This window comes from Montipora capricornis, chromosome 11 (assembly GCF_036669925.1).
Source record: "Montipora capricornis isolate CH-2021 chromosome 11, ASM3666992v2, whole genome shotgun sequence".
In the NCBI taxonomy this organism is placed as follows: Eukaryota; Metazoa; Cnidaria; class Anthozoa; order Scleractinia; family Acroporidae; genus Montipora; species Montipora capricornis.
Window position 1 is genome coordinate 16,353,137 of NC_090893.1, and position 15,000 is coordinate 16,368,136.

The 15,000-nt window shown below is 39.6% G+C and overlaps 1 protein-coding gene and 1 pseudogene across 1 annotated transcript in view; both read right to left on the reverse strand.

The window, feature by feature from the left end:
- The window catches only part of LOC138024159 (uncharacterized), a 2,184-nt gene extending 1,122 nt beyond the window's left edge, over nucleotides 1-1,062 (reverse strand). The window contains exon 1 of the mRNA XM_068871266.1: nucleotides 1-1,062. This exon is cut by the window's left edge and continues 1,122 nt beyond it. Coding sequence (XP_068727367.1) covers nucleotides 1-550 — 550 coding nt within the window. The 5' untranslated portion in view covers nucleotides 551-1,062.
- A 6,348-nt stretch (nucleotides 1,063-7,410) lies between these two features.
- On the reverse strand, nucleotides 7,411-9,916 carry LOC138023722 (uncharacterized; annotated as a pseudogene).
- Nucleotides 9,917-15,000: the final 5,084 nt, after the last annotated feature.

A 15,000-nucleotide genomic window follows, 5' to 3' on the forward strand; every position in this document is an offset into this window, starting at 1 on the left:
TAAGTTTCTCACTTGCCGGAATATCAAAAGAATAGACGAAGTTGCCTCCACTGTCAAAAAGTATTACTTTCCCAGTATATGCCACGATAAATTGTCCTTTCGTGTTTGTAGCGATATCGCTTGCCTCCGAGTATATCCTAAATAATTTAACACTTTGCTGAGGACCAAACGACCAAGGCTGCACACAACACTGCTCCATGTCCATCCCACGAAGCTCTTTGGCTATTCTTGCGTCGCGCAGAAGATCGATTTTCTCTCCTCCTACTTCAACACATGGCCACAAGAACAGCTGTCTGCATTTCCTTCCATCTTCGACGAACTCATGCGTAAGGTCGTAAATAATGCGATTCATTTGACATACGAAAGCAACAATTTCATTTCGTTGATCCTTACCAAAGATTGACTTGAAGCCTTTCTTGAGCAATACGCTGAAGTTCTCCTGAGCAGCAGAGAGCGAGTGAAGCTCTTCAAGACAATATCTCAATGAGTCTAAGGCGCTTACCGGATTTCCCACTTGCTCTAAGACGGTCGCCATAATACGTATCGCCATGGCAAGAAGGCGATCAGCAGTGCTCAGAGCTGGATTGGAAAATGCTTCAATTGCTTTTTTACGAGCATCTTCGAATCTTTTTTCTGCTTGTTTAATGGCGCTCTTTGCGTCTTCGTTTAAACCGACGATATTCAAACTTTTCACTCCTTTCACCAAAGGAACTATGTCCTTTTCCTTTACTTTGATTTCTTTGGTTGCTCCGTCTGCTTCAGTGCTAACTTCGTTCTTCTCAGCAGTACCTAGGCCATCTTCTTTGTCTAGAACTTTATCAAGCTACACAACTCCATCGTTAAAAAAGCTTATACTGGCTCCTAGATCTTTCACTGATATCCCTTCCAACTTCGATTTGATGTCATCCATGTCTTTAACGATCAACTGACGTAGTTTGGCATCTGTGACATCGCCATCTTTCAGCTTCTCTGCTGCCATGGAGCGACCTTTGCTAATCAGTGCACCGATGGAGGACTTTAACACAGCCGTAACAAAGGAAGCCATCAAAGTTTGATTACAGAAAATTTGAGCAAGTACGACTAGGAGGAACAAAAGGCAGAGAAAAGAACAAGTTTTGTATGTTGAACGGTTTCCGGTGACGACAACGGAAATGCGTCATTGTTACCACAAATTGAGGCCACTTCAGCGGGCAAGAGAAAAATCATTTCTGGTTTTTGCCTCCCTTAGTCCAAATGATCAGTGGGTTAAATTGTGACATTTTTGACTTTCTAATTTATTTGGCCGAGCAAGTACTAGCTCAGGGAGCTATCGTAGCTCAGGAATTATCGTGCCCGCTCCCAAGACAATATCACATTTTCTTAAAGAAACACTTATTTTCGTAGCATTTTTAACATTCTTTCTACCACACCCTTTTTTATCTTTTAATTTATGCGAATTTTTCGTTATATTTTATTTCTTTCTCTTTTATTTTTTACACGTTTTTATCCGTTGAAGACAGCAGTTCAGTCTGTCGAAAGCTCATAGTTTTTAAAACGTTTTACCAGAGAACGGTTATACTTATTTCATATTCGTATTCTCAGTATTGGAACGTGGAACTACAGTTTGCAGTGGAGGCCAGAGCGAGGGAATATATTAAAAAGTATTTCCGTCTGAAAAGGTTCCCCCGCATTAGCCTCCATTGCAAGCTACTAATTCAGCATTGCATTATCATCACAGTCCTTGGCGACCCGCAATTAGCGAAGCTTTTTTAGGCGGACCACTTTTCTAAAGGGTTCAACTAAGGAGCGGTAGATGTTAAGCAGGGTGGCAAGTGGGAAAAGGTGTCTTAATCTTGCGATCATACCAATTCCTTTACTAACTTTTGAAGAGATGTAATCAATATGATGTTTCCAAGAGAGATTATTATCTATCCCAATTCCTAGATATTTTACAAAATGTTTTTGTTCTAGTGGTACACTTTTTTTAAATTGTTATTATAAATATTGTGCAGTCTGGTTTGTGTTGGTAAGGCGGGATGGAATATAACAAAGTTAGATTTACTAGTGCTAAGAAAACGTTTGCTTGCATCCAACCAATCACCCACTTTAACAAGTTTCTCGAGCTCATTAACAACTGTTTCAAGATCCTTAAGATCTTTGTTTGAATATAGCAGGTTAGTATCATCAGCAAATAGGTAAAAATCAAAGCTCTAGGAGTATCGGTAAATATCGTTAACATAAATCAAATAGGGAAGGGGGCCAAGTACGGACCCTTGAGGGACACCGCAAACTATCTCCTCCTTGTTCGATGCGGTTGAACCAATCTGACTTGCATTCCAATACTGAGAATACGAATATGGTCTATAAACTGGGCATTTATTATATTCCTGTGATGACAGGAGGTTATCTAGAATTCTCTTTAAGAATGTGTGTGTTCAGCAAATCATCTTCAACACAAAACAAGAACAAGGAAGATCACCAACACAAGATCTCATATAGTTTAGAGAGTTACTCTATAACTGACTCGCATATTTACCAAAGTTACCTTTTTCTTGCTTGGGCCTGTTTTTAAGACATTCGGTGACTATTCATGCATAACTCGCTACTACCGGAAAACTTTTTTTTCCCTTTTGCTTAGCCGCAAACATTTTTTTATCTATTTGTTTTTTGATGTCAGCAAAGTGGACCTATCTTTCCTGCTAGCAAATCAGCACGCAAGATGTTATTACCCACTCGCGGAGCCAACAAAAGGCGGTGAACGAAAAATAAGTAAGAAAGGTTTTTAAATTTGTGAATGCCGCTTCGTTGTAAAGCGTTTCTTTAAATGAGAGAAAATGAACATGTACAGGCTGAGACTAATTAAAAGTATTGTGGTTGCGTTCGATGCTTGAATCTTAAAAAAAGATGACAGCTCAGAACACGGAAAAAGTGATGTCACAGTTTTGTGCACTTTCTTCTGGTTGCTAACGGTTACAGATGAAACGTAACTACGTCTTCGTTTCCATGGATGCCATACTGAAAACGGAGACTGTTGTTCTTTGGCAAGGCAGACAAATGTGATACTTGGTTGATTTAAATACCGTGAATTTTATAAATAAACGTTGATGAACTGAAAGTCTGCGAACGCAAACTTCATTCCAACTGTTGCACCTCTCAGTCCCTAGCGAAGTCTGACGTCACCACATCAGTTCTACAGAGCCAACCGATCGAGAAGACGCTCATTACGCTATTCGTGTAGGAGGTTTTCACGTGACGTCATCGCCGCCGTGTTGGTGGACGAGAACAAACGATCTCATTCGGTAAAGACTTGTTTCCATACCTCAAAGTGCCGTTAGACGTTAGGGGCCTGGGGTGGCGGTAGGGGGGGGGGGGGTGGGGGGGAGGTGAAGGTTACAATAGCTGAAACAAGCAAATCTTTACCAAAAATGCTAACCTTAGGCCTAAACAATATGCTTTAGATAATGTTTAGGCCTAAGGTTAGCATTTTTGTATGGGTTTGAGTTGTTTCAGTTTTGTTGTTCCAGGCCGCTCACTTCCAAGGGCACTTTGAGATATAGAAACAAGTCTTTACCCTGTCATTCGCGTCTTTTGTTTGTCAACCAAAAGTCGCACATGGCTTTTTCTATTGTTATTGGTGTCCCTACAGGATGGTTGAAAGCGTCCTATTGTTGAGTTTCACTCACGTGATCAACAGCCATGTTTTTCAAAGAAAACAAAAGAAAACGTTTGCATAATAATAAAGTTCAATTCCCGGAGGATTTGGTCGGGGCTCCAACATGGCCGCCATTTCTTTGTTTAGGGGCTCCAACATGGCGGCCGTGACGTCATGAGAAAACCGAGAATATACTTTTCTCACATAGACATTAAGATACCACTTGTTGACGCAAATTATTTCACTTCAGGAGTCGCAATACAATCAAAGATTTATCATTAGCGGTCAAGATGCCCCATTGTGAGTAGAGCTCTCTAGTGATAACACAGGTTACTGAAGCTCGCAGAAATGGGCCTCATGAATACACATATAGTACGCTGGACAAAACGTTTCTGGATTGACGTTTAGCTCTACAAAAATTAAAGAAGCCAAGGAACTTTCCTGATATTTTTCTCTTTTAAACTTTATTGAATTTCACCCATTGAAAAAATATTTTCGTGTTGATCATGCAAGGAGGACTTGCGTTACAGCAAGTGATTTCTATGGAAAACAAGTCACGTGTTTTTCACTCAAAACGAAGTTTTTCTTCTGCAAGAGTAAAACGTCAATTCAGAACAGTTTTTTCCAGCTCTCATTGGTTACTTTGAGGTCACGTGACATCTAACAATAACAGTGTTTCCCCCCCAAAAGTATCTGAGTGGGTGACAGTGTAAAAGGGTAACGATGCACTGTTACCCGCGAATGTTGACCAATGACATCGCTTTCACATTTCGTCTCCAAATGTCTTCGTTGTGCTATATAACAAATCATTTAAGGTAATTCCCTGGAAAATGACGTACTTTTCAGATTTTTTTCAAACTTGGCCCAATTGATATTCATGCACAGCAGATTAAAAAAAATAAAATACAAAGATGGGATCACCGTGCTACAAGTTTTCGCGCTGCATGCCCTTTTTACTAAATTACGCGAGAAGCGTTCGAAGCTTGATCAACCGGAAAAAATGTTCTTATAGAGCAAAAGCTATTGAATATTACTGAAAACTTGAGCCTACTTTCTTGTCTGGGCTAAAATCTAATTTCAGAAAAGAGATTTCAAATTGCTCGATCTTGCAAAGAAATGTAAGCAAATTGGACCACTACATTATCACCTCACTCAGTGTCTGGCTCCAAATCCAGTACTCCAACTTCTACTATCCAACTTTTTTCCTCCTTAAAATATTTTCTCCATGTACCTATTATGAGTACGTAACACCAGTAAAAAGGAGGGGAGGGGGGTTACCATGCTCGTTCAGGACAAAATAGCCATTCCTTGACAATTTAAGCTTGGCGTCAATGAAAACCTGCGACAAAAACTTGGTGAATCTGCGACAAAATCCGTTTCAGATTTTGTGTTCGATTGGAAATTCGAAGATCCAGATTTTAAGATCTAAATCCAGATTTTCCAATGGAAAGCACCCTCAATGTTCCCTCGGCTTAAGCGTTTAATGTTACCCAGAAAGCTAAATCTGAAGATTTTTACCGGGAGGATTGGTCAGATTCTTAAACCATAAAATCTGAACTAGTTTTGATTGATTACAATTTCACCTCATTTGTTTGCGTCTTCACTTTGAGCTCCAAATATTTGCAGAGCAGGGGAAGTAAATTAAATTTTCAGCTTCCCTGTCTTCCTTGACTTCGGGTCTCTTCTTAATTAACTACAAGAAGCGTTTGAATTCACTAGAAGAAGGGATACAAGGTCGCACTAACTAGATTTACAACTGTATGTAAAAGGTAAACACGATGTCACTGGTTCTTCATGAGTCTGTAGTGATGCCTTGGAGATCGATGAACACCGCGAAGAAGCTTAGAGCGTTTAAAGCGTCTAGGTGAACAACTTAAAAACAACGCTAAACTGAATAACTGGTTCGCAATGGGCTTTTAATAAGCCCCTCTCTCTTCTATAAACCTTGGAAATTAATGAACCTCTCGGGGCACTTTCAGCGTTTATAGCAATTAGATATGCAACTCTACAACAAAGTAACCTGGAAAAATATTTACTTTTTCCCATGTCTGATATAACGTTCTTTTAAAATATGTTAAACCAAGGTATAAGTATGCTATAATTGCGTTGCTTGTAGATTAAATGTTATCCAAAGCAAAAAGTGAAGCCACCGACAATAAGCTTATTTGTGGTGAGGAAATATAATGGGGCAGTTTTTCTTTTGATTTAATTTATTTTCACCCAGAATTAATAGATAATTAAAAAAAAAAGAAATGTGGATAAACATCAGCACTCGTTTTAATACAAAATGTGTAGCTAATCTGTGCTGGCATTATAGTGAATTTGATTGTAACAAAAAACTCTTACTATTGAAGAGATGATGTTCATGCCGTTATGACGAGTTTGGATTATTCTGGTTTAGAAATACGGAAGAACGGAATTGTTTTTATTCCAAGGTATGGATCTGCTCTTATACTTTTACTCTAAGCATCTGGAAAGTTCTGTTGCTATTTTTCTCTATTACAAGGTGTACTATTTGTGGAAACTGCTGAGTCACATCAAATAAATTTCTGAAATATTAAAGAAGTAAGACAATTCTAGAAAAGTCTGAAATTGCATGACAGATAAACTAAAAGTAACTCTGATCCTCGTAACAATGAAAGCTTTACATTTTAGGCCTCTGTTTCTAACGATTATTGTCAGTTTTTCAATACTGGTACATAAATTTGACTCCGTTGGCACAAAATTATGAAAAGTACTATAAGAAACAGACAACGTTTTTAAAAAAACATGTTTTGGCATGCTTATGCCATCATCAGTTAAATGACATTTAATGAGTGGTGTCACGCTGTAAATAGTACCCGCTTTTGTATTACGTCATGTTATAATAATTTTTTCACCTACCCGTAGACTTTATAACTGTTCACACTTAGGAACTCAGGGAACTCATTAAACTGATGATGGCATACGCATGCCGAAACATGTTTTTTTTAAAAAGTTCTCTGTTTTTTACAGTAATTATGAAAAACCTTGGAGCAACTGTTGAATTGACAATTTTCTCCTGTAATATGTTGCATATACAAAAGGATGATTAGCCTCTTGCTCAAAGAAAACTCACTCCCTGTGAGTGCGGGAAGGTTTACATCGGCGAAACTGGCAGACCTAATCAGGAGAGAATAAATGCTTCCCAACGTGACAAAGTGTAGTTGGAAAGCGTTTTCATTACGGTTCGAAGCATATTTATAATGTCAATGATCTCTATTTGTTCTATAACAGTAAGTCCACAAGAATTTCTGCAATTTTGTTGAGTATACGCAAATTTGTACCCTTTATACCAATCCCATTGATTTGGGTTTTGAAGTTCTCTCGCCTTCCGGAAAGCCTAACTCTAAACTCTAATCCTTGGAGTTACGTGCGTCGCATTTCGATCGAGGACTACGTTTTCCAGTGGGTCTTTTACGCTCGATGGGTTTTTTCCCACTGGTTTTTATCGTAGCGGGCGACGTATTATTCCAGTGTATTTTTTCTCTCTGCTTTCTTTTGCATTATTTCTCGTTGTGTTGTAACTTATTTTTTACATCTTGGTTTTTTGCTTTTGGCTTTTGTCAGTTTGCCCTCCATTGTTTTCACGGACAACACTTTTAGTTGTCATTTTTTTTTTTTTTATGATTGCATTATGATTTTTTTATGATTGCATTAATCTTCGACGATTTCTTGTATCAGTTATAGTATCTTCTTGGTCTTTACCTATAACAGTTAGTCTGCTGTGTATTTTCGTTGTTTGTCATTAATTGTAATGAGACTTTGATGATTCCTTGTATTTTTTAGCATAATTTGTCTTCATATTGAATAAACGCTGGTTTCCGCTGTCCTTCAGGCACCCAGCACAGTCACACTCCATTTGTCGTAGTGTCGTTTCAATTATTGTCTCCCTTTGCATGCGGGCTGTCGTAGAGTAATCAATAATGAATCAAGGAACACCACGGGGATATGCAACTCGCTAAGACGCAGACCTCCGCCGTCTCAGAGCACGCCCACAACACCGGACACCGCCCGCCCTGGAACGAAGTAAAGTTTACTGATCGTGAACCCCATTTCTACACACGCAGGATGAAAGAAGCGATTCACATGATACTTCACCATAACAACATCAACAGTGACAGTGGAATTGAAATCCCAGAAGCCTGAATGCAGACGATCAAAAAACACAACAGCAGGAGAGCCGTGCGGCAGCGGACCACTGAGGGAACCTTGTCCGAAAGATGCACCAATCACAGTCGAGCATAGCAGCATATAGGCGACGCGAGCTGAATCGACCTCATCGCCTGAAAAAGACTAGCAGAGTGAGCATGCAGTCGAAACGTCGCGATCGACATCCGAAGAGACCACATCGTGAGAAAAACGATTATATTCCACTTTTGAAGTATTATTTACCACGATGACTAACCACAACCTACTTAACGATATGTTCTCAAAATGTTCAGATTTCAGAGTTTAGTCTCTCGAATTATATAACATACACGACTGGTGGCTCCTCACAAGAGAATTGCACGCGGCGTTGAAGCAAATAGGCAAAGTGTCCATCGTTGGTTACTGCAAATGCTGTTGTGATTCTATCGAATGGTGTGAGCTCAATGCGGACATTTAGCGGGATTGTGCGTACGTATTCGCCATCTTTGCTGTACATCGAAACTCGAGGGCTGTTGTCGTAGCTTACTGACAGGATGAACAAAAGTTCACTCGGCTGGTGAAACTTCATAACTCTGGGACTCATCACTCCCTCTCCCTTCAATTGTATCTTTTCATGATCGGAGTTGTCCTTGATGCTAACTGAGTGGAGGGTGGAATATCTTTCGTCCAGTACTAGAACACGTCCTTCTCTAATTGTACAAAGACAAGAACTATTCTGGTGGCATAACACATCGACACTGTTGAGACGCTCACCAGTCTTTGAAAATACTTGTACAGTCAACTCTATCTTAAACCTATCCTCGTGTGCATGGTAATACTGTTCGCCCGACGGGTTACCTGCTTTCTGTTTGATCGACACCAAAACATTACCACTGCTGTCCAAGATCAGTGAATGGACTTCGTGTGTTGTTAGTGTTTTAAATTTAAATTGGTGGTGCAGTTTCGCTTGGGCGTCGAACATATAAATGAACCGATGACGTTCGAGGGGGTCGTAAGGTTCTACCAGGACATACATGTTGTCAGCCTGATCAGTTTCTACACCTCTTATAGGTTCTCCACTTGCCGGAATATCAAAAGAATAGACGAAGTTGCCTCCACTGTCAAAAAGTATTACTTTACCACTATATGACACGATAAATTGTCCTTTCGTGTTTGTAGCGATATCGCTTGTCGCCGAGGACTTCATTTTTCCACTTGGCTGAGGACCAAACGACCAAGGCTGCACACAACACTGCTCCATGTCCATCCCACGAAGCTCTTTGGCTATTCTTGCGTCGCGCAGAAGATCGATTTTCTCTCCTCCTACTTCAACACATGGCCACAAGAACAGCTGTCTGCATTTCCTTCCATCTTCGACGAACTCATGCGTAAGGTCGTAAATAATGCGATTCATTTGACATACGAAAGCAACAATTTCATTTCGTTGATCCTTACCAAAGATTGACTTGAAGCCTTTCTTGAGCAATACGCTGAAGTTCTCCTGAGCAGCAGAGAGCGAGTGAAGCTCTTCAAGACAATATCTCAATGAGTCTAAGGCGCTTACCGGATTTCCCACTTGCTCTAAGACGGTCGCCATAATACGTATCGCCATGGCAAGAAGGCGATCAGCAGTGCTCAGAGCTGGATTGGAAAATGCTTCAATTGCTTTTCTACGAGCATCTTCGAATCTTTTTTTTTGCTTCTTCAGTGGCGCTCTTTGCGTCTTCGTTTAAACCGACGAGATTCAAACTTTTCACTCCTTTCACCAAAGGAACTATGTCGTTTTCCTTTACTTTGATTTCTTTGGTTGCTCCGTCTGCTTCAGTGCTAACTTCGTTCTTCTCAGCAGTACCTAGGCCATCTTCTTTGTCTAGAACTTTATCAAGCTACACAACTCCATCGTTAAAAAAGCTTATACTGGCTCCTAGATCTTTCACTGATATCCCTTCCAACTTCGATTTGATGTCATCCATGTCTTTAACGATCAACTGACGTAGTTTGGCATCTGTGACATCGCCATCTTTCAGCTTCTCTGCTGCCATGGAGCGACCTTTGCTAATCAGTGCACCGATGGAGGACTTTAACACAGCCGTAACAAAGGAAGCCATCAAAGTTTGATTACAGAAAATTTGAGCACGTACGACTAGGAGGAACAAAAGGCAGAGAAAAGAACAAGTTTTGTATGTTGAACGGTTTCCGGTGACGACAACGGAAATGCGTCATTGTTACCACAAATTGAGGCCACTTCAGCGGGCAAGAGAAAAATCATTTCTGGTTTTTGCCTCCCTTAGTCCAAATGATCAGTGGGTTAAATTGTGACATTTTTGACTTTCTAATTTATTTGGCCGAGCAAGTACTAGCTCAGGGAGCTATCGTAGCTCAGGAATTATCGTGCCCGCTCCCAAGACAATATCACATTTTCTTAAAGAAACACTTATTTTCGTAGCATTTTTAACATTCTTTCTACCACACCCTTTTTTATCTTTTAATTTATGCGAATTTTTCGTTATATTTTATTTCTTTCTCTTTTATTTTTTACACGTTTTTATCCGTTGAAGACAGCAGTTCAGTCTGTCGAAAGCTCATAGTTTTTAAAACGTTTTACCAGAGAACGGTTATACTTATTTCATATTCGTATTCTCAGTATTGGAACGTGGAACTACAGTTTGCAGTGGAGGCCAGAGCGAGGGAATATATTAAAAAGTATTTCCGTCTGAAAAGGTTCCCCCGCATTAGCCTCCATTGCAAGCTACTAATTCAGCATTGCATTATCATCACAGTCCTTGGCGACCCGCAATTAGCGAAGCTTTTTTAGGCGGACCACTTTTCTAAAGGGTTCAACTAAGGAGCGGTAGATGTTAAGCAGGGTGGCAAGTGGGAAAAGGTGTCTTAATCTTGCGATCATACCAATTCCTTTACTAACTTTTGAAGAGATGTAATCAATATGATGTTTCCAAGAGAGATTATTATCTATCCCAATTCCTAGATATTTTACAAAATGTTTTTGTTCTAGTGGTACACTTTTTTTTAAATTGTTATTATAAATATTGTGCAGTCTGGTTTGTGTTGGTAAGGCGGGATGGAATATAACAAAGTTAGATTTACTAGTGCTAAGAAAACGTTTGCTTGCATCCAACCAATCACCCACTTTAACAAGTTTCTCGAGCTCATTAACAACTGTTTCAAGATCCTTAAGATCTTTGTTTGAATATAGCAGGTTAGTATCATCAGCAAATAGGTAAAAATCAAAGCTCTAGGAGTATCGGTAAATATCGTTAACATAAATCAAATAGGGAAGGGGGCCAAGTACGGACCCTTGAGGGACACCGCAAACTATCTCCTCCTTGTTCGATGCGGTTGAACCAATCTGACTTGCATTCCAATACTGAGAATACGAATATGGTCTATAAACTGGATATTTATTTTATTCCAGTGATGACAGGAGGTTATCTAGAATTTTCTTTACGAAAGACGTTGGCGTTCAAGCAAATCATCTTTAACACAGGACAAGAACAAGGAAGATCACCAACACAAGATCTCATATAGATTAGAAAGTTACTCTATAACTGACTAGCATATTTACCAAAGTTATCTTTTTCTTGCTTGGGCCTGTTTTTAAGACATTCGGTGATTATTCATGTATAATTCGCTACTACCGGAAAACTTTTTTTTTCCCTTGTGGTTGGCCGCAAACATTTTATTATCTATTTGTTTTTTCTTTTATTTCAGCAAAGTGGACCTAACTTTCCCGCTAGCAAATCAGCACGCAAGATCTTCTTCTTACCCACTCACGGAGCCAACAAAAGGCGGTGAATGGTCAAGTAAGAAAGTTTCTTTTAATTTGTGAATGCCGCTTCGTTGTAAAACGTTTTTGTAAATGAGAGAAAATGAACTTGTACAGGCTGAGACTAATTAAAAGTATTGTGGTTGCGTTCGATGCTTGAATCTTAAAAAAAGATGACAGCTCAGAACACGGAAAAAGTGATGTCACAGTTTTGTGCACTTTCTTCTGGTTGCTAACGGTTACAGATGAAACGTAACTACGTCTTCGTTTCCATGGATGCCATACTGAAAACGGAGACTGTTGTTCTTTGGCAAGGCAGACAAATGTGATACTTGGTTGATTTAAATACCGTGAATTTTATAAATAAACGTTGATGAACTGAAAGTCTGCGAACGCAAACTTCATTCCAACTGTTGCTCCTCTCAGTCCCTAGCGAAGTCTGACGTTTCGAGCTTTTGCCACCACATCAGTTCTACAGAGCCAACCGATCGAGAAAACGCTCGTTACGCTATTCGTGTAGGAGGTTTTCACGTGACGTCATGGCCGCCATGTTGGTGAACGAAAACAAACGATCTCATTCGGTAAAGACTTGTTTCCATATCTCAAAGTGCCGTTAGACGTTAGGGGCCTGGGGTGGCGGTAGGGGGGGGGGGGGTGGGGGGGAGGTGAAGGTTACAATAGCTGAAACAAGCAAACCTTTACAAAAATGCTAACCTTAGGCCTAAACAATATGCTTTAGATAATGTTTAGGCCTAAGGTTAGCATTTTTGTATGGGTTTGAGTTGTTTCAGTTTTGTTGTTCCAGGCCGCTCACTTCCAAGGGCACTTTGAGATATAGAAACAAGTCTTTACCCTGTCATTCGCGTCTTTTGTTTGTCAACCAAAAGTCGCACATGGCTTTTTCTATTGTTATTGGTGTCCCTACAGGATGGTTGAAAGCGTCCTATTGTTGAGTTTCACTCACGTGATCAACAGCCATGTTTTTCAAAGAAAACAAAAGAAAACGTTTGCATAATAATAAAGTTCAATTCTCGGAGGATTTGGTCGGGGCTCCAACATGGCCGCCGTTTCTTTGTTTAGGCGCTCCAACATGGCGGCCGTGACGTCATGAGAAAACTGAGAATATACTATTCTCGCCTAGACATTAAGATACCTCTTGTTGACGCAAATTATTTTACTTCAGGACTCGCAATACAATCAAACATTTATCATTAGCGGTCAAGATGCCCCATTGTGAGTAGAGCTCTGTAGTGATAACACAGGTTACCGAAGCTCGCAGAAATGGGCCTCATGAATACGCATATAGTACGCTGGACAAAACGTTTCTGGATTGACGTTTAGCTCTACAAAAATTAAAGAAGCCAAGGAACTTTCCTGATATTTTTCTCTTTTAAACTTTATTGAATTCCACCCATTGAAAAAATATTTTCGTGTTGATCATGCAAGGAGGACTTGCGTTACAGCAAGTGATTTCTATGGAAAACAAGTCACGTGTTTTTCACTCAAAACGAAGTTTTTCTTCTGCAAGAGTAAAACGTCAATCCAGAACTGTTTTGTCCAGCGTACTATGTTTTTGTTATATAGCTCGAATGTTTTCCTCAAATTCGCGCGCTCTCATTGGTTACTTCGAGGTCACGTGACACCCAACAATAATAGTGTTTCCCGCCAAAACAGTGTAAAAGGGTAACGATGCACTGTTACCCGCGAATGTTGACCAATGACATCGCTTTCACATTTCGTCTCCAAATGTCTTCGTTGTGCTATATAACAAATCATTTAAGGTAATTCCCTGGAAAATGACGTACTTTTCAGATTTTTTTCAAACTTGGCCCAATTGATATTCATGCACAGCAGATTAAAAAAAATAAAATACAAAGATGGGATCACCGTGCTACAAGTTTTCGCGCTGCATGCCCTTTATTTTAAGTGTTTTTACTAAATTACGCGAGAAGCGTTCGAAGCTTGATCAACCGGAAAAAATGTTCTTATAGAGCAAAAGCTATTGAATATTACTGAAAACTTGAGCATAACTTTTTGTCCTGGCTAAAATCTTTCAGAAAAGAGATTTCAAATTGCTCGATCTTGCAAAGAAATGTAAGCAAATTGGACCACTACATTATCACTTCACTCAGTGTATGGCTCCAAATGCAGTTACACGTCATTTATATATAAATACTCCAACTTCTACTATCCAACTTTTTTCCTCCTTAAAATATGTTCTCCATGTAGCTATTATGAGTACGTACCACCAGTAAAAAGGAGGGGGGAGGGGGGGGGGGGTTACCATGCTCTTTCAGGACAAAGTAGTCATTTCTTGACAGTTTAAGCTTGGCGTCAATGAAAACCCGCCATTTCATCAATCTGCTCGCGAATGACGCAAGAAATTATGCGCAATAGGGTTGCGCAATGCAAAACCAGGGAATCATCTTAAATTAATGACTGGTCCCTTGCTAAACAGTTAACTTTGTTTCCCTCGAATCTCAGGGTGCTTTCGAACACAAAACGGACTTCGCGAAGGATTTTGTTAATTGAAATCCTTACCCGACATGGATTTCCAATTGGTGAATCTGCGACAAAATCCGTTTCAGATTTTGTGTTCGATTGGAAATTCGAAGATCCAGATTTTAAGATCTAAATCCAGATTTTCCAATGGAAAGCACCCTCAATGTTCCCTCGGCTTAAACGTTTAATGTTACCCAGAAAGCTAAATCTGAAGATTTTTACCGGGAGGATTGGTCAGATTCTTAAACCATAAAATCTGAACTAGTTTTGATTGATTACAATTTCACCTCATTTGTTTGCGTCTTCACTTTGAGCTCCAAATATTTGCAGAGCAGGGGAAGTAAATTAAATTTTCAGCTTTCCTGTCTTCCTTGACTTCGGGTCTCTTCTTAATTAACTACAAGAAGCGTTTGAATTCACTGGAAGAAGGGATACAAGGTCGCACTAACTAGATTTACAACTGTATGTAAAAGGTAAACACGATGTCACTGGTTCTTCATGAGTCTGTAGTGATGCCTTGGAGATCGATGAACACCGCGAAGAAGCTTAGAGCGTTCAAAGCGTCTAGGTTAACAACTTAAAAACAACGCTAAACTGAATAACTGGTTCGCAATGGGCTTTTAATAAGCCCCTCTCTCTTCTATAAACCTTAGGAATTAACGAACCTCTCGGGGCACTTTCAGCGTTTATAGCAATTAGATATGCAACTCTACAACAAAGTAACCTGGAAAAATATTTACTTTTTCCCATGTCTGATATAACGTTCTTTTAAAATATGTTAAACCAAGGTATAAGTATGCTATAATTGCGCAACTTGTAGCTTAAATGTTTCCACAAATAATACGTACTAAAAATTCAAGCTAGGAATACATTGATTCTTTACGAAATAATCATAGAACCTGATCATTATTGAGTCTGACATGACAACTTTTCA